Source organism: Symsagittifera roscoffensis, chromosome 9 (assembly GCF_963678635.1).
Source record: "Symsagittifera roscoffensis chromosome 9, txSymRosc1.1, whole genome shotgun sequence".
NCBI classification, from domain to species: domain Eukaryota; kingdom Metazoa; phylum Xenacoelomorpha; order Acoela; family Convolutidae; genus Symsagittifera; species Symsagittifera roscoffensis.
Window position 1 is genome coordinate 21722586 of NC_087070.1, and position 23239 is coordinate 21745824.

At 39.8% G+C, this 23239-nt stretch overlaps 1 protein-coding gene across 2 annotated transcripts in view; it reads right to left on the minus strand.

Moving 5' to 3' along the window:
• Positions 1–22951, minus strand: part of LOC134854675 (DENN domain-containing protein 5A-like) — a 71221-nt gene extending 48270 nt beyond the window's left edge. For both annotated transcript variants that reach the window (XM_063871029.1, XM_063871030.1), the window contains exons 1-11: positions 22606–22951; positions 22184–22317; positions 21807–21972; positions 21258–21507; positions 17714–17881; positions 16701–16834; positions 7306–7511; positions 2113–2196; positions 1509–1685; positions 857–938; positions 244–746 (exon numbers count right to left, since the gene is read on the minus strand). In XM_063871029.1, coding sequence (XP_063727099.1) covers positions 244–746; positions 857–938; positions 1509–1685; positions 2113–2196; positions 7306–7511; positions 16701–16834; positions 17714–17881; positions 21258–21507; positions 21807–21972; positions 22184–22317; positions 22606–22687 — 1986 coding nt within the window. In that variant the 5' untranslated portion in view covers positions 22688–22951. The remainder of the gene's footprint in view (positions 1–243; positions 747–856; positions 939–1508; positions 1686–2112; positions 2197–7305; positions 7512–16700; positions 16835–17713; positions 17882–21257; positions 21508–21806; positions 21973–22183; positions 22318–22605) is intronic.
• Positions 22952–23239: the final 288 nt, after the last annotated feature.

Consider the following 23239-nt stretch of genomic DNA (forward strand, 5'->3'; position numbering starts at 1 on the left):
CGTTTTCCGTGACCTTAAAAATTTTGCTGTTCAAATTTTGGAGTTTGCCTTTCTGTGAACAATAGAAATTCACTGAACTTAAGAAGAAATCAAAAGTCAAACCGCTAAAAAGTACATTTGAACCTGAACAAGTTATAAAATTTTTCCTGGGAAAAAAATCATCACGACCCATATAAGAATCTGAAGTTCGTTCATCAACTCTTAATGAAGTGAAAGCCTCATGCTGTAATGAATTATCTGTACCTTTTTCACAGCCAACCCGTGACTCCAAACTCTATCCAGCAAATCACACAAACTCTTAATCAGAGTGTTTTCCTCTTGGAGTGAAACTGACTCTTGGATTCCCAGATTCTCAACTTCTCTTCCTAGTTTCACCAACAATAACTTTTTCGTCTTAGTTTTACATTCGTCTAACAGTTCTTCAATGAGTTTCTTTGGATTTTTGAAATTGAAGGCTGAAATATCTGCAGGTGCGTGTATTGACGGACTGATTGCTGGAAATAGATTCGTATTAGTTGGCGTTCGGCTGCTCTCTCTTTCGGCCGAATGCCCTTTGGGCGTAGCTGGTGACCCAGATGCGCTTTTGGGACTCTTGAAAAATGGTGCCTGGAATTCGGACCCTGATTCTGGTATGATAAGATGGAGACTTTCTAGCTTTTTGTTTAGCACTGTGAAGTTATCTGGGGTATTGCATAGCACGACTGTTTGGGAAGTGGACGATGACATAATAGTGTTGACTTCGTCGACTGAAATAAATAATATTTTAGTCAGAAAAACGTGACACGATTTAAAATTCACAGGTGAGCGAGCGGGAAGAAAAAGAGCGAAATAGTTTGAGATAACCTTGACAACTCACCGCAGTGTTGAACGAACGCTTGGTCGTCATGGGGCAGTGGGTTTTCAAGGCGGCGTTTGAACACCGAGTAGAAACTTCCACCCTAAAAAGCATACAAGTTTTCTAGAAAACTCTTGGAATAAGCTCAAATGATAACAAATGAAGGTTACAGTATCGTATAAATCAGCCATTTAGTTACTAACGACGAACTAACACAACTATTAGATAGCTTTCTGCTTCTTGTATTTGAAACTGAACTCCTTTTGTTCGAAATATCAAGACGTGGTTCTTTTTTTTTCGAAACATCAACACGTATTTCAAGTGATCGTGGTTTAATAGGTTAGTACCCCTGACTAACACCAGCGTATCTTCTTAAAAAAACATATTTTTCGAATATCATACCTTCCTATATCCTGAAAAAAAAACTTTTTTGTGACGCGTGATTGGCTGGGCAGAGGGTTAATCTAGGCTTTGATATCTAGTTAAACAAGTTTTCAGTCCTTTTCGCAAATAACAGAACCAGTATCAACCCAGTTTCGTCATAGCTTCTTAGTGGTCCTCAAAGATATCCTAGTGTTCCAGATATCCTGGGTTTTTTTCCTAGTCTCCGCATGCTTTTTTGACGTACACATGCATATTTCCTTAATTAAATAATACATTTCGATCATCATACCTTCCTTGTAGTTCTCATATGGTCCAAAAATGAGACAAACATCTGAGTCTGAACGAAGTCACTCAGGAACTTCGACTCCTCCGAGGTCGCCCTCTCACTCAAGAAGGCCATGTGATCGAATTGAGAGGAGCCACTCTGCTGGGTTGCAGTTGTGTAGCTGTTGTAGCCAGAGATGAGCTGAAAGAAGGATTAAGATACTATTTTCGGACTGTCTGGAACTCTGATTTAGTTTAATCATTCGACAATCTGCTGTATTGCAGTGGTTTAGCTGTTGCAGCCAGATATGACCTATTAAAAGGAAATAACAACAAAAAAAAAACAATTTTTGGACAGTCTGGAACTTAACAGTGCAATCATTTACAAATAGCGATAGCTAGGTTTGATAAAAACAGATTCTTTGAGCCATTTTGCGCATGCTATTTTGTGACAACATACTTTGCGCATGAACCGATCTCGAGTTACAAGGTTGTAGATGAAGACCAAATGCATTTGGAATTGAAGGAGCCCGGAAAAAAATAAAATTCCCGATTAAGGCTGGAGCCAAAATTTGCAGTCGATTTCACATCGACGTTATGTTTGTAACGAGTAGTGCTAGAGATTGTACCTTTAACATGTACTCCAGAACAGTCTCCCGGATGATCTGATTCATCAATAGCGTCTGCACCTCTTCGGAGAAATCACACTTGAACTGAAACAGAAAAACAAACATGAAGATTAACTTGCTCACTTGCAGTTCATAAACAGGATGGTCGTCCTTTCCTCGTGTTCATAAATATTTAAACTCTTTCGATTAATTTTAATGATTGTCATTAATTGCTGAAGAACTGAGGCGTCGATAAATTCAAGGATTTTTCCAAGAGCTCCGATTAATCTTCTTATACTGCAATCCTTATAACATGCTCGAACATGGTTTTCGAACTAAAACAGAACACTGCGAAGGTAATTGGGCTATTTTTCAGCCCCATTTGACGATTTCCCAAATGCAAATCATTTTTTATGCTGCAATAAAACAAATTAAACTCAGAGGCCAAGCTTCATTTTGCGTACAGAAGCAAGAGAACGGCAAAAACGACACTGAAAAGGAAAAGAAAACGAAGTCGGAAAAATAAAAACATTCAATGCGTCTGATTCACACCACGGACCTAGCAACTGACGCAACTGTCCTCGCTTTCGTCCTCACAACTGCGCCATGTGCTCTTGTAGATAAGCAAACACTAATTGTTGTGATAAACTAGCCTAATTGTTGTGATAAACTTATTAAATAGTTTCATATTGAATGCGAAGTTGCGATGCGGTGACACTGACGAATAGCGATCAATCGAACAAATAGCGATCAATACAGTACAACGCCAGATCACTTCTTGATATCGGTAGGAGAACGCATTTTGCCAACGTTTTCTGTTGCTCAGACATTGATATCGTTTGTATAAGCGAAACCTGGTTGACTGATCACGTGTCACATTCTGCTCTGTTCTTACCCCAGTACGATCTTACCAGCAAGAATAGGAAATGTTATGATAGTACAGGAAATACTCGTCATGGCGGAGTACTGATCGGTGTCAAAAAGTCACTGCCTTCTGACAGTGTCGAACTCAACTTGGATTTTGACAATGTGTGTGCCTGTTTTGTCAAGAATCTCCAAGTGCTGATCGTGACAGTCTACACTGCTGACAATGGAAGTCAATACAGGTGGAGCATTGCACAGTTTAGTTCCTTGTTCAGTAGTATCCAGTCGTTTTGTGATGAGAAAAGGCAAGGTGTTCGGTTGATTATTGCCGGAGATATCAACATGCTCCAGACTGACTGGAACTCTTTCATGTCACCAGAAGAGTATGAATCTGAGCTTTTAGATCTTTTGCTCGCGAACAACTTCTCCCAATTACTTCGGTATCCGAACAATGAAAGCGGTTCGCTGAACGTCCTATTTACCAATGATCAGGAGATGGTGATAAACTGTTTTGCGAACGAAGAATTGGAAGCGAGGTTGCGGAACAATGAGAGATGCTTCTCCAATCACATGCCGTATTTAGCTGTCCTGCACGCAAGAGAAGAGGTTCAAGTCAAGAAATTTTGTCCACCAACCGTATCCTTTGCGAGCGGTAACTTCGATGAGTTGAACGAAGAAATTTCATTGTATCCATTCGATCCCATCTGCTATACTAACTGCGATGTTCTTGTCAGCTCTTGGTATGATTGGGTAACACGAAGAATTGAGGAAATGTTTCCGAAGAAAACCAGCCACCGCAAACTACTACCCCCATGGGTGTCCAGTGAAACCTCAAACCTTATTAAAAGGTTGAACACTGCACGCAAGCAGAAGCCCAAGCACGTAGTAACGCAGTTGGAGCTGACATTAAAAGAAGCGTTGGACAATGATCAGATAGATTATGAAGGAAAGCTCTTCGAGACTCGTTGTTTCTCGAGAATATACAAGTACTTTAAAACAGTGAAAGCGCCCTCCCGAATCCTGTGCAGACTATACCTAACTAAAAAAGACGCCGTGACAGACGTTGAGAAAAGCAACTTGTTCAATCGATTTTTTGCATCAGTGTACAATGTATCAAGCTGCTTCGAAATAGATCTTGATGAAGAAGCGGTGCTTACACCAACTCGCTGTAACGACTTCGACGTTTCTGTGGACAAGTTGTCTGGTATAAAGCAGAAACTCAAAGTCTCAAAAAGTGGAGGACAAGATTGTTTACCAGTTCGCTTTATCTCCCTTCTTAAAGATTATCCCAATTTTTAAGAAGGGAGATAAAGCCAATGTTGCCAACTACAGGCCAGTGTCGCTCTTGAATATAAACTCGAAGATTTTGGAGAAATGCTTGTTCGATGCTGTTTACTCACACGTTCAGCCTTACTTGACGAAACTCCAGTATGGGTTCATGAAGAGGCGCTCTACAATCTTGCAACTATTGGAACTCACAGACCGAGTTTATCATGCTTTGGACTCCAACACACTTAGCCATGTCGAAATAGTATTTCTTGATTTAGCTAAGGCTTTCGATAAAGTCGATCATTCTGTCCTTACTCGGAAGCTCTGGCAATGGGGTTTCCGTGGTGAACTTTTTGCAGTTCTGAAGGACTATCTGCGCAACAGGCGGCAGAGAGTGAAACTCAATGGTGTTCTATCTGACTGCCTAAATGTCACCAGCGGAGTCCCCCAAGGATCTCTGTTGGGGCCTTTGCTATTTTTGTTGTACATCAACGATCTACCCGATTGTGTACGCGAAGCGCTACCAGGATTGTTTGCTGATGATGTTGAACTCTTTGTAGCATATGAAAACGACACCGAAGACCCTGTAGTTGATGACCTTTTTCGTCTGAAGACGTGGGCAGATGAAAACAAGAGGATGTTTAGTGCTGACAAATTTAAGTCCCTGGTCCTCAAGTGTAGCAGGGATGCACCGGGGCACCACCGCGAGAACCTGCCCATTACGCTTCACAGTGTTCAGAAGGAAAAATATTTGGGAGTCACTATAACTAGTAGTTTCTCTTGGAGCCCACACATAAAAGAGAGATGTGGCAAAGCAATGCAGAGCTTCTTCCTCATCAAAAGGAATTCCTCTTCTAGTTTGTCATTTTTATCGAAACTCAATTTGTATGTCTTTCATAGTACCCATTCTTCTTTATGGGCATCAAGTTTCGAATGCAAACAAATCCGACTATATTATCATCGAACGAGTTCAACGAAGAGTGACAAATTGGATTCTAGCGAAGTCATCAGCTGTCCTATACAAAGATCGCCTCCACAACCTAAAACTGCTACCTTTGTCGCTCTACATGCAGCTTCATGGCGTGCTTTTCCTCTCTAAAGTCCTCAATAGCAACTATAATTTCGACTGGTCGCGTTTTGTGCAGTTCAATTGTGATAACTCGACACGCAGTGGTTCAACCGTTCAATTCGATGTCCGAAGAACTCGATTGCAGCGTAGTAAAAACAACTTTTGGTATCGCACTACAAAACTCATCAACAGTCTCCCACAAGCTTTAGACTTTTTCAACGATACTGGATTGAAAAGCAGGCTTTCTGCTTTCCACTGGAGGTTTTTCTAGTGTTTTTGATGACAGTCAACCATGTACCTGGCGCGTTGCGTGCCCTTGCAACTTATGTTAAAATGTGTCTCATAGTTACCTCATGTTGTTGTGATGTTTTTGTTTTGTCTGTTTAGGGGACTTTGTCCCTACGCTTTTGTATTTTAAGCGTGAATTCACATTATTATTATTATATTATTAGTAATAGTAGCCCAGCTGAAACTAGTGATGAATTTTGGAACTTTCTTCAGAATATGTTTTACTGATACAAAGAAAATCAGTATTTTTCAACAAAATATACTTCACCCAAAACCATAATGGCTTCTCTGGGTAAGTAAGTGATTTGACGTTTATAAGGACAAATCGCGTTCTTAATGATTTCTTTTTCACAAATTTAGCTGGTTAGTTTCGAGTTTATTCTGATTTCTCTTATGATTCCAAAATAATTGAGTAGCGGCTCATGTAGGGAAAATTCCTTGGTATTCGATCGAAAAGAAAAAAGCTTGAAGACAATTTATGTAAGAAAGTGTATGCACAATTTATCCCGACGTTGATTTGTTTCGGTTGAACTCTATCTCGCAAATTTGAGAGAGCATTTTTTGAGATTAGAGAAATTCTCACAACTGTAAAACTCTCAAAAAAATCACAAATAAGCTTTTAATGACCATAATTTTTTCTATAAAACATGGGAGTAGCCTTTTATGGAGGAAAAAATCTACTCCCTGTCCATTGATTGAAATCTTAATATCAGATTTGACAGGGTAGTTCTTCAGAAGAAAGTTTCAAAAAAAAAACGATTGAAACTTTTAAAATTTGGACACTTCAAAACGCTATAACTTTCTCAGCAAATATTAGGGCGTAACAGATTTTAGTAGAATTTAATGGTTTTCAATTGATAGGGTATTTTTTCGGAACAGGATCGCGTAGCCGATATTTCTATTGATACATTTATGTTTTCAAAAATTGTCAGGTAGTTTTCAATCAAATCTTAAACATTGCCATATGATATGTGAAAAATGGACTTGAAATCCTCAACTTTACAAATTTAAATTAGAAAAGTATATGGCTTTAGATCTCTTTCAATTTCAAGAACAATTTATGGTTGACACTTTTTTTGATTAAATGGACTCAATTTGAGAAATCTGTATCATTCGGCAAATTTTTTTTTATTCCGCTAGGAAGACTGAAAATTGAATTCCACTCCCAGGTTAAATTGAATCGAAACCAAGTGGTTTTTATATTTATCTAAAAGCATTCATAAATGCATTCATATGTATGAATGCACTTCTGTAAAATATTTGAGCATTTTAAAACTTTTCCCAAAAAAAAACGAAAAAAAAAAATTATCACGACCTATATAAGAGTAAGAGTCTGAACTACGATCATCGACTCTTAAAAGCTTCTGCGAAAAAGGCAAATAGTTTCCAAAGAGTCTCAAAAAAACAAACCCTACACAATCCCATATATAAGACAAGAACTTGCCATTAACTAAGCATTGAATGAAAAAAAAAGCAATTAAAACGCTATTTAATTCATCCTATGCAGTAACAGCATAAGAGAACACTTTTATTCGCGACTTAGGCTAAAAAGTGGACATCGTAACATTACACTACGCTCCGTAAACATGTCACAGGAACAAAAGAACAGATTTAAACAGATTTCTTTTGTGAAACTCGCGGTGATGCATTTTTATATTTTTTTTTAATTTTCCGAAGTGGGTCGGAAACTGGAAAAGAATCCAGAAATAAAAACGCTAAATCACCTGATGATTGCCAGTGTAATAGAGCGTGAGTCTATTCTGTATGTTGGTAATCAGTCTCCGCTTGTCCGGGAGGGGAGTCTGATCCTCTGGCCAGTTGATCAAGCCACTGTCCAGATCCACCACACAGAACAGTGCTTTGTTGATGTTGTCTTCTATCGCCATGGAGTCACTTTGCAGGATGTAAGCGTTGTCTTGTACGTTCACTCCTAGGAATAATATAGTGCAAAAACAATTTGATATTTAGCAACAAGAAACATTTAAAAAAACGAAAAAATTTGGCAGGCAGATTTCTAAATGTGGTTTTGATATGAAACTGATTTTCTATTCGATACGCGAGCAAAAAAATGCTGTTAGTCGTTACTTATTAAAACTACTATCAATGTTTCTAACTAAGATTTTTTTAATTTTCGAAAATAATGATAATGATGAATTCAATCAAATCATGAACAATATATTTTTTTAACACTTTTCAGATTAAAATCTCAATTTCAAGCTATGAAAAATCAGACAACTTTGAATTCTCACTGTGATAACTAACGGAACCTCTGAGGTTCTATGATGAAAACTGAATTGGTTTCAAAGGATTAATTTAACCGTTGAACCGTATTGTTTTCTTTTAGTTAGTTTCCGAATTGACTGTGTACGGAGTCACAGATCTGAGACAGAGAATAACTCTCTATCTTTTCAATAAAGGTCGTGTAGTGTTGACCTTGGTTATTTATAATAAGATACTATAATTTACAGATAACAATATGAATAGCACGTTCAAGGCCACTATATGATTACTGCATGGTTACTGCAACTGCAGTAGCAGTTGCGGTACCACATACCCCCTCGGCCAAGAAAAAAATTTATAATACGTTATCAAATTTTTAATAATAATGAATAGGAGTTTTAATACTCAGTTTAAGGAGTTTTATTCTTTTTAGCTTTGTTTTGTAATCACTTTCCATCTCTTTCCTCGTGCTCTTCCTCGAAATGTAGTGGGATTCGCCACTCAGCGTTCCATGATCGGTTGATGTCGAGGGCCTCGCTGCCAAACTTTCTTCGGAAAAGGTGCTTCTCCAGCAGACCAAATTTGGTTTCCACCGAATTCGACGCACCGGGTCTGAAGTTTGCTAACTTAATTCGGTATGCTTCGAGTGCGGCTTGGTTTAAATCTAATAGATCGTTTTGATACGAGATTGACTTTACCGAATGCTTAATCGGATTTCCGTATCTGGTTGGCCCCTTTTTGGCTCTTCCGCTTTTACGAACCGATGTTTCCTCAACTTCTGATTCATCCGAGAACCCCGGAGGATTCATAGATTCTCCCTCGACTTCCGCATCCTCTTTAGATTGCAATATCTCTGCCGCCGTGCGTTGTACTCCTCGTTCGAGTACTTGGTCAGCTAACCGATTCCAGTCATTTGCCGATAGATCTTTACTATTGAATGTGTCCAGAATTGTTTCTGGAGATGTATTGCGTGAGATTTCTTTCTTGTTTCTCGTATTGCAGTGTGTAGTAGAAGTCGAATTTGGTACGTCTCTTGTGTTTGACGAGCACGCTTGATCTTCCGCTTGAGGTTCTTGCACTTCTGCTGCCGTCGCAGCATTTTCATTTTGTAGAGTGCTTTGTTGTGCATCTTTTGGGTTTGTGCCCACCTTTGCCTTGGGTTTTTTAGCGAATGGGCCAGCCAAGTTTGGCTTTGCTCTTCGGACTGCTAGATTTAGGCCACCGCCTTGCAGAATGTCCTTTGACGTGACAACCGTCGGGCTGTCCTGAAATTTCCGCTTTGCATCAGATGGATCTATGCTTTGCTGCTCTAGCAGTAATTCCTCGTCCGACTGACTAATTTCGGCCTCGTCCTGTTCGTCGGACTGTCGCTTCGATTGCCTCTGTTGCTTTTTCTTAGGCTCTTCTCCTGTTGGGGAACGCCTGTTGTTTCTTTTTTCCTTGTCTTGAACAGCAACCTTAACTTTGGCAATGTCACTCTTTCGGTATATGGACCCTGCTGCTGTCTTGACAGTGGAGGGCGTTTCGGCCACGACTCTTCCCTTCAATGGCTTCATAAGAGCCTTACCGCTTTTCCTCCCCTCGTCCTTTCTAATCAGGATTGGTGACGAATGGCGTTGATTGGAGATGGTTTCTGGCTTGTCTTCAATGAACCCACGTTCCCACGAATACAGCATTTCTTTGCGCAATTCGGGGTTAATGGTGCTCGTCTCGTCATTAGCAGATGTATCGCGTCGGGTTTGATTCCATCTGGCATTGGCTTCTAGAAGCTCTTTCAGGGCCCGCGCTCTTGCCCGATCCTTTGCCGAGTCTTCTTGTTGCTTGAATAGTGGACTCACGTCTCGGCTGTTTTGTCCTTTTCGGACAATCTTTAGATTATCACGAGACTGGTCGATTCGCTTTTTAAGTTGGGAGGCCGTCAGAGCTGAACGTTCCAGGTGTTCCTTATCTAAACGATCAAAGTTTCGTAAAAACCTATCACTGAGAATTTTAAATTCTGTTTTTGGCAATCTCCCAAAATGAGCCTCAAATGGCGACATTTTAATTGTCCTCTGTTTACTCCAACGGAGGTCACGAAGTATCGTACTAAGGCATAATTTTATTGATGTTACGTTTTCATCGAGTAACATTACTCCCAACCTTCTTTTGATAGTTTGTATAGTGCGTTCCACTAAACCGCATCCGCGATGGTCTCCAACTGGACAAAATTTTTGTTCAATGTTATTGTCGGAACAAAATTTTCTCATTGATTTGCCCTTAAACCCGGAAAATTGATCAGTTCTAATTGATTCGCGTATCCCATGTATATCAATATATGAGCGAAGAAATTTTATCGATGACTTTCCCCCTGTTGATTTAGTGATTTTTACTGACGGAAATTTTGAATACCTATCTATTGCTACCAACAGATAATTTTTTTTTCCTTTGTAATCTTCAAGTGGACCGGCGTAGTCTAACTGAACTTCTTGACCCGGCTGCGTCAGCAGTGGAAGGGGCTTTGTAGCATTTTTTGGTATGATGTATTTTGCATTTTTACCGTAGCGGGTGCAGCTTCTGCATTCCTCTGCAAGATTGACGATATCCTTGTGCATGTGCGGCCACCACAGGTATTTTGACACATCAAGCATCGCTTCCTGACCTGGGTGACCGCGGTGGATCCTCTTCAGCACTGCCAAGCGCAATTGTTCCGGAACAGCTAGTCTGTTGTCAACCAGTATACAGTCGTCCACGACTGAGAGTTGATGCCAGAGAGGATTAGTATACGGGCCCATCAACTCGAAGCTGTATCGATCATTCCTCTCAATCACCCGCCGCAATCTGTCCATCCAAGCGTCCTCTGATATCAGTTCCGCTAATAGGCTTCTATCAAACAGCTTGGTGAGATTTCTGTACTCATATCTCTTTGATGCGATCTGCTTCTTCTGGAATCGTGACCTGTTTTTTCCTTCTTAATTATGCTGACTTCTGGACTTTCCGAAGGGCTTTCAGCTGTAAGGTCCACTTCAATGATTTGGGGATTTTCTCTTTGGGTATTTAATTCCAATGACTGATCACTTCTGTTATGATCGTCCAGGACTGTCCGTGCTTCTAATTCTAGTAAGCTTTTTGGGTTATTTGGTTTTTCTGCCCCCATGAGATCCCAAAATGACATCAGAGTTGTTTCACTATTTTCTGCTGCATTTCCGGATGTGATTTCTTTACATCCTTTAGACTTGACTGGTTTTCTTACTGTCCTCCACTCAACCTGGGGTACATCTGACTCGGAGTCGTCTGACTCTTGCCTACTGCACACAGCACCTCTCTTCACCATCCGTGTTCGGGAAAAGGTGGTTTCTGTCACTTGTTCTGTTAATTCGTCCTCCCTCCGATTTCCATTCTGTCTGTTTAACGTTTTCCTTGATTTTCCTGTATTGCTTTTCTCCATTTCTTTTGATAACGCCGCCTCCGTGAAATCCGCTGATTGTTTTAAATTCGAAATATCTTTTTTGATAGAAATTGTGTTAAATTTTGAGTTATCGACCAACTGTTTCTCGCGAGCTATTTTGTCCAATGTGTTTTTCTGATTCTGATCTGTTTGAAAACTTGAGTTTTGACCGTTTTCGTTCCGGTCGAGCTTTGTCCGGTTTTGAACAAATTGGTTGTCATAGCAACCGCGTGATGAGCTGTTTTTACAGTAGTTAGTTTCTCTTGTTATTCTAGAATGTTCTAGAATGTTGATAGCGCTATTTTGATTTGTTTCACTAAACCGACTGCTTAAACAGTCGAGTGCTTTATGGAAACTTTCAATAGACGTCACTACAAATCTCTCATCCAGTTCCGATTCCGGCCATGGTTCCCCATTAGGTTCTCTTGACAGATAATCAACAATACTCATATCCCTTCCCGGAATATGAGTAATTTTAAATTGGTAAGGTAGTAATCGGTCAACCCACCTGGTTAGTCGAGATTGATACGTTTTATTTGATCTATGTTCCCCCAAAGCAGATGTTAACGCCTTGTGGTCAGTTGCTATGACAAATTCTTTCCCCAGTAAGTAGTGTTTGAAGCGATCCACCGCCCAAACTACTGCTAACAGTTCGAGTTCATTGGTAGAATATTTTTTTTCTTGTGAATTTAAATACCGGGATGCAAATGCAATCGGTATCCACTAGTTGTGGTGAGACCATTGTTCCAGAGTAGCCCCTAGGCCACTATGACTTGCATCGCACTTTATTCTAGTTTGCTTTGATGGATCGTATTAGTTTAATAAAGCGATATTAGCAACTGCCTTTTTGATATCCTCAGAAGCTACTGAGTGTTGATCGTCCCACTCAAATTTTTTCACTGGTAAACGAACATTTTTCATTTTCTTTTTTTTTTCATTTTCTTCTTTCAGTAGTGGTCTAAGTTTTTCAGTTAAACTAGCCGCGTTTGGGATGAGTTTCGACAGATGATTGATGCTACCCATGAACGATCTGAGTTGTTTTAGTGACTTGGGGGGTTTGAGATTTGCAATAGCCTCGGTTTTCGTAATTTTTGGTATTATACCGTGTATCGACAAATTATGACCTAACCAGTTCACTGCAGGCTGAAAAAATTCACATTTCGAAATTTTTAATGCGAGATTTTCATCATCCAACTTTTGCAGCACATTGCGAACCAATTTCTCATGATCTTTAGCTTCCCCCTTAGAAACAATTAGAATATCGTCCAAGAAACAAAAGGTATTTTTCGAGTGGTTTAGTGTTCTGTCCATCGCTTTTTGGAATTCAGCCGGCATATCTGCCAGCCCGTAAAAACCTGTCAGAAATCAGTATGTTCCCGTTGCGTTACCTCCTACAATATTGAAATTGCATTGTTTTGCTGTTTCCGCAGTTAGTCTTATTTGACTGCAGGCATATTTTAAGTCCAACACGGTGAAATAAAGAGAGCCTTCTGATGCTGATGTGACAATCTGGCTAACACCATCGATCAGTTCGTCCACATTGGGCATCTGATATTTATTTTTGTACAACTGCCTATTAATGGGTTTGGCGTCCAAGGCTAATTTAATAGAATTGTCTTTTTTGACTGTGATAACAATTGGAGCAATAAAGCAATCGCTTGTACATTTATCTAGTTTTTCAATGTGTCCCTCTGTTAGCAGTTTGTCTAGTTCTGTTTGTACTTTATCCTGGATGTGTATAGGAATTCTCCTACCTTTCTCTTGAATCGGGCACAAAGGATATTTAACTTTTTACTCACCGTGTGATTTTTTGATTCCCCTTGTCTATCAAATAGATCTTTGAACTTCATATAAAAGAAATTCTTCCAACTTTCTAACTGTTCGCACAGTAGCACATCAAACCTGGATCTTCGTGTTGGAGCTGATTTTTGGGTGGTCTGAATTCCCAGTTTACTTTGAAGATCTAGACCTAGTATGCATCGCATACGTCTTTCTGTGACCAGTAGCATCGCTCCCAACACTTCCCAGCCCGCCGAACGCAGATTAGCCTTTAACGCTCCTAATATCAAAATAGGTCGTTTATTATAATCCACAAACTGCGCGGACAGGTTCAACTTTTCTGCTGGAATAAATTTAGATTTTGAAGGTCCTTCCAAAATTTGTTTCGTTGTCGCCCAATTCAGAAGTGATACTGGACTACCAGTATCTATAGTCATATTCAAAATATAACTATCAATTTTAACTAGAGCTTTTAGTGCTTTAATTTGATGAGATTTTGGATTCCTGCGAATTTCAATTTTTTCAATATTGTCCGATTTTTTCTTCAACACTTCCTTCTGAATCTTTTCATTGTTGTGCACATTCTCTAACACCCGTTTATTGATGTATTTTTCTATGTTTGTAATGGAGGTGAAATCTTCCTCTACGGTCATTATTTCAAACTCGTCGCATGAATCAAACGTTTGTATTAAATTGCACTCTTCCTCTGAACTCGAATCTTCATTTGCGATTTCGTTAACTTGCTGAGACTTACACATTTTTGCAAAGTGATTGGGTTTGTTACAGTTTTTACATGTTTTACCCATTGCCGGGCAATTTTTCAAATGATTTTCTCCAAACGCTCTACCGCATCTCGTGCATTGTTTTTGATCTCCTTTAGCTTTCTGAGTATTCTTATTTTCGTACTGTTTTCTTCTATTTTGATTTTGACGTTTAGAGTTATACCCTTTGTTTCCGATTGCCATAATTGGTTCTTGTTTGATCTTCATTTGTGTATTTGGAAACAATCCTGAGTTGTTTGCGCTTGATGAAGATTTTTGGAATGCTTGGGTGGTTTGTTTGCTATGTTCAAATTTTATCGCATGCTTTAGGACTTCTTCGGGAGAAAATGTTTCGAAAGTTAATGTGTCCTGAAGGACAACATTTTTCATTCTGGAGATAAATAAGTCTCTTACCAATTCTTCTTCCAACGCTCCCAAGTCGGCCTTTGCTGCTTGTGCAGTCAGTGCCGCATGAAAAGATTCCAGCGTTTCATTCGATTCATGGGATCGTGTGAACAGTTTGTATTCTGATGCTGATGTGACAATCTGGCTAACACCATCGATCAGTTCGTCCACATTGGGCATCTGATATTTATTTTTGTACAACTGCCTATTAATGGGTTTGGCGTCCAAGGCTAATTTAATAGAATTGTCTTTTTTGACTGTGATAACAATTGGAGCAATAAAGCAATCGCTTTTACATTTATCTAGTTTTTCAATGTGTCCCTCTGTTAGCAGTTTGTCTAGTTCTGTTTGTACTTTATCCTGGATGTGTATAGGAATTCTCCTACCTTTCTCTTGAATCGGGCACAAAGGATATTTAACTTTTGTACTCACCGTGTGATTTTTTGATTCCCCTTGTCTATCAAATAGATCTTTGAACTTCATATAAAAGAAATTCTTCCAACTTTCTAACTGTTCGCACAGTAGCACATCAAACCTGGATCATCGTGTTGGAGCTGATTTTTGGGTGGTCTGAATTCCCAGTTTACTTTGAAGATCTAGACCTAGTATGCATCGCATACGTCTTTCTGTGACCAGTAGCATCGCTCCCAACACTTCCCAGCCCGCCGAACGCAGATTAGCCTTTAACGCTCCTAATATCAAAATAGGTCGTTTATTATAATCCACAAACTGCGCGGACAGGTTCAACTTTTCTGCTGGAATAAATTTAGATTTTGAAGGTCCTTCCAAAATTTGTTTCGTTGTCGCCCAATTCAGAAGTGATACTGGACTACCAGTATCTATAGTCATATTCAAAATATAACTATCAATTTTAACTAGAGCTTTTAGTGCTTTAATTTGATGAGATTTTGGATTCCTGCGAATTTCAATTTTTTCAATATTGTCTGATTTTTTCTTCAACACTTCCTTCTGAATCTTTTCATTGTTGTGCACATTCTCTAACACCCGTTTATTGATGTATTTTTCTATGTTTGTAATGGAGGTGAAATCTTCCTCTACGGTCATTATTTCAAACTCGTCGCATGAATCAAACGTTTGTATTAAATTGCACTCTTCCTCTGAACTCGAATCTTCATTTGCGATTTCGTTAACTTGCTGAGACTTACACATTTTTGCAAAGTGATTGGGTTTGTTACAGTTTTTACATGTTTTACCCATTGCCGGGCAATTTTTCAAATGATTTTCTCCAAACGCTCTACCGCATCTCGTGCATTGTTTTTGATCTCCTTTAGCTTTCTGAGTATTCTTATTTTCGTACTGTTTTCTTCTATTTTGATTTTGACGTTTAGAGTTATACCCTTTGTTTCCGATTGCCATAATTGGTTCTTGTTTGATCTTCATTTGTGTATTTGGAAACAATCCTGAGTTGTTTGCGCTTGATGAAGATTTTTGGAATGCTTGGGTGGTTTGTTTGCTATGTTCAAATTTTATCGCATGCTTTAGGACTTCTTCGGGAGAAAATGTTTCGAAAGTTAATGTGTCCTGAAGGACAACATTTTTCATTCTGGAGATAAATAAGTCTCTTACCAATTCTTCTTCCAACGCTCCCAAGTCGGCCTTTGCTGCTTGTGCAGTCAGTGCCGCATGAAAAGATTCCAGCGTTTCATTCGATTCATGGGATCGTGTGAACAGTTTGTATCTCTCATAGGTAATACATTTCGTCTTCTCAAATGAGACCTTGGCTAAACGGATTATATCGCGAAACCCCAGTTTAGATATTTCTGTGTGAGGATTCTTTTGAATAATTTTTTCTTCCCTTCCGCTCCCAAAGCGAGGAAAAATCTCGATGTCAACCGTTTTCCAACTTCGTGATAGAATACATTGTGTCCCACTCTAGGTCCTCTCAGCATCCGTTCTTCATTTTCTTGAACCACTTTATCTCGAGCCAATCTGTTCCGCGCTTCCTTTCTGCTACTGCAGGCGCATCCTCGTTTTGCACTGGTGGTTCAGGAGTTGGTAGAGGTTCTTCTAATACCGGTTTGGGTTCTTGTAACATTATTTCTGGATCCACATTCTCTTTAACCGTAACAGCTAATAGGAACTGATCGAGCCATGTTTCAAAACTCCAGGGTGGGTCTGAATTTGCGAATGCCCCGAATACTGGGATTCCCAGATCGGTCCTATTGTCTTGCGCTGTAAAACCGGATCCTGCTGGCTGCGCCATGTGATAACTAACGGAACCTCTGAGGTTCTATGATGAAAACTGAATTGGTTTCAAAGGATTAATTTAACCGTTGAACCGTATTGTTTTCTTTTAGTTAGTTTCCGAATTGACTGTGTACGGAGTCACAGATCTGAGACAGAGAATAACTCTCTATCTTTTCAATAAAGGTCGTGTAGTGTTGACCTTGGTTATTTATAATAAGATACTATAATTTACAGATAACAATATGAATAGCACGTTCAAGGCCACTATATGATTACTGCATGGTTACTGCAATTGCAGTAGCAGTTGCGGTACCACACTCACCTATAATATAGGGCTGTGGCATCTCCAGAAACTCAATGTGGGCAGATGGCAGATGGGGCACATATGCCAGTTGCCACTGGAACGGATAGAGCAACCCCATCAGGGACTCAGTAGCAGGCACCAATTTCGAAGCACTGGATCAAACACAAATGTGATACAATAAGTTAGATATTTGAGGAATGCTAGTTTTAAGATGGTTTATGAGATCTGAAGGATCATCTTGTTAACTATACCCCCCCCCCCCCCCTATTTCGATGTTCAGAAATTCAACTTTGGCGGCCATATTTTCAATAGCTTAAAACAATTTTCAGAAGAAAAAAAAAAATATATATATATATATATATATATATATATATATATAAATTTTTAGGGGGGTAGTATATAAATAGTAAGTAATAAAAATGAAAACCCACTTAATTGTTTACATTTTTATGCCGAAATGGTTGTCAAAAATGATACATGCATAGGTGGGGGGAGAGGGGGGGATAGTTAACAAGGTCTAAAAGGGGGGAAAATAGTTAACAAGATCCGATCTGAAAAACTCTTTACTTATGTAAAGAAAGAAATGAGATAAGAAGCTGTAGAAGTAAATTAGCGTTATAAGAAACTGAAATTTTCGAAAACATATCAGGAAAATCAAGAATTAAAACATTTTTTTTTTCAGAAATTTAGTTTTTTCTAGTTGTTCAAGCAAACCTTGAAAAGAACATTGCAGAAACTAAAATAAAAAACATATGATTTATTTAAAGCCCATTCAGTTTGTAATGTTTTAAAAATTCAATCTTCTTTCTGGCCAAAATCCAGAAACATGAACACGAAAATTTAAAATTAAACTGGGATGAAATCAGTTATACATTTAATAACGAGTTTTATAACTCTAAAAATTTTCCAGCAACTATAACATATCTTCTTCTGACCAAAATCTATAAATTTAAAACCGAACATTTAAAATTAAACTGGGATGAAACCAGCTATACATTTAATAACGAGATTATAACATAACTTTAACTGACCTTGCAGATTTGAGGAGTACGTATTTCTCACTCATACAACATGCCAGCATTGAGATGGAGTTGTCCAGACCCACTTCGTCGAAGAGAGACTGTTTGATTGACAGGTTGAAGAGAGGCAGTTGGGTCTTGCAGTTGGGCAGATAGAACGCTGCCAAGTGGGAGGAGCTCCTAAATCAAAGTTATCTAAACCATAAACATCCACGGCTTGTCCACAATTTCCCCATCACATGTCAATTTCTCTTTCTAATTTTTGTCCACGTATTCCAATTGTCAAAAAAGGGTATTTGGCTGCATTATCCACGAACAAAAACACTCTCCTCATCAGGGGCGGATCTAGGATTTTCTAGGCGGTCTTCTCATAGCCATACATGAGTCGATACAATACGAAGAAATAAATATTAACAACGATGGAACACTAGAGGCTATGGGCATATCAGTGGTAGCCAGTTCATCCAAGCTTCGTATTTATAATTTCTACATCCCCCCTCGCTCGAGCTGTCCCCCTGGTTACTCTGCGTCCCTTGCCGAACTACTTGAACCTGGGGACGCCTTAGTACTCGGAGATGCCAACGCACATTCACAACTATGGAACTCCAACATCGAGGAAGATCAACGCGGCTCTGTACTTAGCAATGAAATTACCGAATCCACCTTTGCTCCATTAAATGATGACACACAAACCAGAGTCCCTTTTAACTCAGAAAACCAACTCTCGTCACCAGATATTTCCCTCGCATCCCAATCGCTCTTACTCTCCACATCATGGACCCCAATTAAATCTCTAGGATCAGATCACCTACCCATTCTTCTAGAACTACCCTTGGATGATTTTATAAATTTTTCGCCTAAAAGGACTTTTGTAAATTTTTTAAAAGCAGATTGGATCAAATTCACAGAGGAAATTGAGGAGGGTTTCTTTTCAGCGGTTCCACCTTCCGGAGTTGCCGCTGGAGAGAAATTCTTGAGGGACCTGGTGCTCAGGGCAGCACGCCACCACATCCCCGCTGGCCGTATTCGCCACTTCACTCCCTCTCTTTCCCCCGAGTCCACTGCCCTAGCCGCCGAAAACAAAATCTCCCCCCAGAAGTCATATCCCAACTGAACTGCAGACTCATGAAACAGACAGCAAAGGACAAAGAAAATAAATGGCGAGAATTCCTCCGGACTTGCGACTACCGCACTGGTGCCAGAAAGTTCTGGAAAGTGGTACGCTCCTTAAATGGATCTAAGCCCGTGGCAGGAAGACACCCCATTACTTTTGGTTCTAAACCCATACACTCACCTCGTGATATTACCAGCTCTTTTAACAAACAATTCACCAATGCCAGACCCCATGCCTCTGACAAACTCCTTCGTATAACGAGAAGAAAAATTGCCAAACTACCACTGTCAGACAGCCCAATTTTTACCCCTGAAAATACTAAACAAGCCATTGCAGACAGCAAACCATCGCGAGCGCTAGGTCCCGACGGCCTCTGTAATATACATCTTAAACATCTCGGCCCACTTGCTACTCAATACTTAACATACCTTTTTAATATCTCTTTGTCCGAAAACATTATCCCCCAAATTTGGAAAAATTCAAAAATTGCACCGCTTCCAAAGCCCAATAAGGATCTTAAACAATCAACATCTTACAGACCTATATCCTTACTCTGCCCAGCAGTTAAAATTCTGGAGAGGCTCGTTCACCCCATCTTTACCAAACATCTCCCCAACGCCAAACACCAACACGGCTTCCGCCCTTTTCACTCCACCACCACAGCTCTCTCCTCTCGAATTTTACATTTCAGACGGTTTTAACCAAAATCGCCCCCCTAAACGTACGGTACTGGCCACACTTGACTTATCTAAGGCTTTCGAAATGGTGTGTCATCGCTCACTTGTGGAACTCGTTCATGACACTCCCCTCCCAAGAAGTCTAGTCCGCTGGCTAAGTAATTACCTTAATGGTCGACAGGCTGCCACCTCATTCCGTGAACACACATCCCCCCATCGAATAATCCACTGTGGCGTACCCCAAGGTTCTGTTTTATCACCCACACTCTTCAATTTTTATGTCCATGATGCACCGCCACCTCCCGATAATGTAAACCTTGTTTCGTATGCAGACGACTTCCACCCCTTCGCAAGCAGTTCCAATATTGATATCGCCTCAAACTCCCTCAATAGCTACCTAAAAAGGCTCTACGATTTTTTCACCTCACGCAAACTAAGTTTCGCGTCCTCTAAAGGATCAGTTACACTTTTCTCCTCTTATAACAAAGAATTTAATAAAACACCTAGTGTTCTTTTAAATAACGAGGCGCTACCCCTAAACAAAAATCCAACAATCTTAGGGGTGACATTTGATCCAACACTTTGTTTTGCCACTCACTGCAAACAATCCGCTGAAAAGGCCAGACGCAGGATCGGAATCCTGAAGGCATTAGCAGGATCAACCTGGGGTCACTCCAAAGAAACCCTCCTCCTAACTTTTAAAGCTTTAATTCGCCCCATACTTGACTATGCAGCCCCCGCATGGTCCCACGCATCAAGTAACACCTCCATAAATTGCCTGCAGGTTGCCCAAAACCAATCCCTTCGCGTTGTTACTGGATCAAATCTAATGAGTTCCACTGCCCACCTGCACAGTGAATCTGAAATCCTAACGGTCAAAGACCACCATACCCTTCTGTCATCTCAATTTTTTATCTCTACCTATCGTTCCCACCATCCCATTAATTTTATACATTCACATCCCCCTCCTCCCCGTCTACTTCGCCCCTCAATTATAAGCTGCTTCAAAGAAGACAACCAGAAAATTTTAACCGACTTTTCAGTCTACGCAAACCACCCTCTAGTTCTGGACGACCGAGACGAAGTCTCCACTTTTATTTTTAACTACTACAAACCAATTTTAAAAGACAACCATACCTCCCTTGTAACCAAGTTCCTAGCCGAAACCCCTCCGTCTAAAGTTATTTGTATCCCTCCCCCAAAGATTGACCCCTCTGAAAAATCTCTCCCACGTCCCACGCGCTGTAAGCTCTCCCAACTCTGGTCTGGCTACAGCCGGCTTCTTAACACTTACCTATCCCGCCTCGACAGCTCCATCTCCCACCTTTGCCCAACCTGTTCCCTTGCCCCCCACACAACATGTCACCTTTTCAACTGCTCCCAAAACCCCTCCCCACTTGGGCGCTTTTAGAAAAATTTTAGGGTCGATCGGCCAAAAATCTATTTCTTAAAAAGTACCAAAGGGGGACCCTTTGGGCCGTCAGGGGGTCCAATCCCTGGGGGTCCGCTCCCCCTAAATCCGCCCCTGCTCCTCAAATACCTATTTCCGCTTGGACTCCCATTATTTTACATGACAGCTGTTGTATGGTCATAACGCAACAACAATGATTTTTTACGATATTTCTAGAAAACATTGTATGGATAAAGAAACAATCTCCAATGAAAATAGCAATATCGTAGGTGACATCAGTGTAAATTTGTAACATAGGAAAACTCGAGAAAAACCTATCAAGTTTAAAAAAAAACAGTAATATGTTCGACATACTTGAACACAATCCAAGATGACAACTGACACTGAACCGGCAATAACAATTTCGACACAATTTTAGGAGCTATCAAATCTCCATCGCTTTGCCCACCCTTTCCAGTCCCAGACAGATCCAAACCTGACGAAGAGGCTGAAGATGTCTTCAGTTCTGTGGCTATGAAGTCCAGACATCTGGACATGAATGCATGCAGAGGGTACTGAGAAACTAAGCTGATACATTTCTGCTCGTACAGTCCACAGCTTACGTCTGAAATAATTGATATGAGCACAAAAACAAAATCAAATATTTAATAGTATGGGCTGTTCTTATGAAAATCTGTCAACATTGGGCTTAAGGTTGCCTCAATTTGAAGCAAAGAGCATAGCTCATGGTGAGCATCGAACCGCCGACCTTTCGATTAAGGAGCTTATTTGAAGACAAGTTGATGATCATATGTCTTAAAGGTCTCTTTGTTCACGGAAGTCAAATTTAGACAAATTCATGTCATGAATAGAGCTTAGACGTAGCCACTTCACCCTGAACGCTTCATAGTATTAATAAACAACCTGTGAATCTTCCACTCTGTGTGAGCTGATTGAATTGACATGATTTGGCCAGTGGGCTGGAATACACTAGCGAGTGAGTGAACAGTCTGGTTCCGGTCTCTCTAGTCAGAACACATGCACTCTTGAATTGCACATCTTTGGCCTGCACTCGCACACCACTCGATACCTGCAAAAACGAATCAAATTTGATCAACTATCAAATTTTCATCAGAATTTTTTCAGATTTTTCATCAGATTTTTTTTCATCAGGTCTGTTTTTGCAACATTTAGCCACAAGCTCCAATTTTATATTTGAAAAAAAAATGACACTGACCGAGGAAAACTTCACAATAAATTGCTTTAATTGTCTTTGTTGACTGATGAACAAAATGACTCACCAGAGGAAGGAAGTGGGCATTGATGAATTTGGCTCTCTTGAGAGGGTAAAAATGAACTAAGGAGGGAAACGTGACGTCACAGATCGAACAGGGATCATCCACAGGTCCGCAGCTGTTGCTTTTGTTGTTACCGTCTAGATCAATAAAAGAGGCAAATAAATTACAAATTGTGGGCATGTAAGCTGTTATCAAGGCGCTTGCGTGACGAGTGGACTTAAGGTTAAATTTATGCGGCATATAAAGTCACAAACTTGATTAAGATATCGTATTTTTACAGTTAAAGGAAAGTCACAGTGAAAGTCTTATTATTTTTACAGTGAAAGTCACTTTTGTCAATTAAGAACTTTTTTGATTTTCTTGATTAAAGAATTTTATCATCGCGGAAATTGTTGTATCCAAAACTGTTGATAAAAGTGTCTCACCTTTGTTTGTACACACTGATGAGAAGTTTTTATCGAAGTCTGCTTGGCAAGTCACGACACAGAAGCCAACACTCAACTCCATTACGCTACTCTCAGCCAATCAGAATTGCTCAGTAACAATTGAACCAATCAGAAACAAGTCGGTTCTTTCATCTTTTGATTCAGTCCAGTAGCTCATGTACTTCATTACTTAGCTCACCAGAATAACATTTTAAATTGAATCAATCATCATGATTTTCGTTTTCGGAGTTTATGTTTTCAATATCATATCTACGACTCAGAAGAACTCTGAGGGGTCGTTCATTTCTCTAATAGTCTATTTAATTTACCCATCACCGATTCTGAAAAATAAAACTGAGATCAGTTTACTCATCCCGCGGGGGAACTGCAAATAAAAAACTAAACTGAACCTTTCTTGCTTCGCAGCATTTGCGGTACTACAGAAAAAGTAAACGATGTAAATTAGCAGACAGAAAAAAAGGCACAAGATAATTGAATAAGCCGTTGAATAAGCATTCAAAATCATTTATCGGTTGGCAACTTAGCAGACAAAACTTGGTTAGACGCCAGTTGAGCCTAAAACTAACTGATGACATAAAAATTTTTAACCTACACAATTTTAAAGGTCCCATGA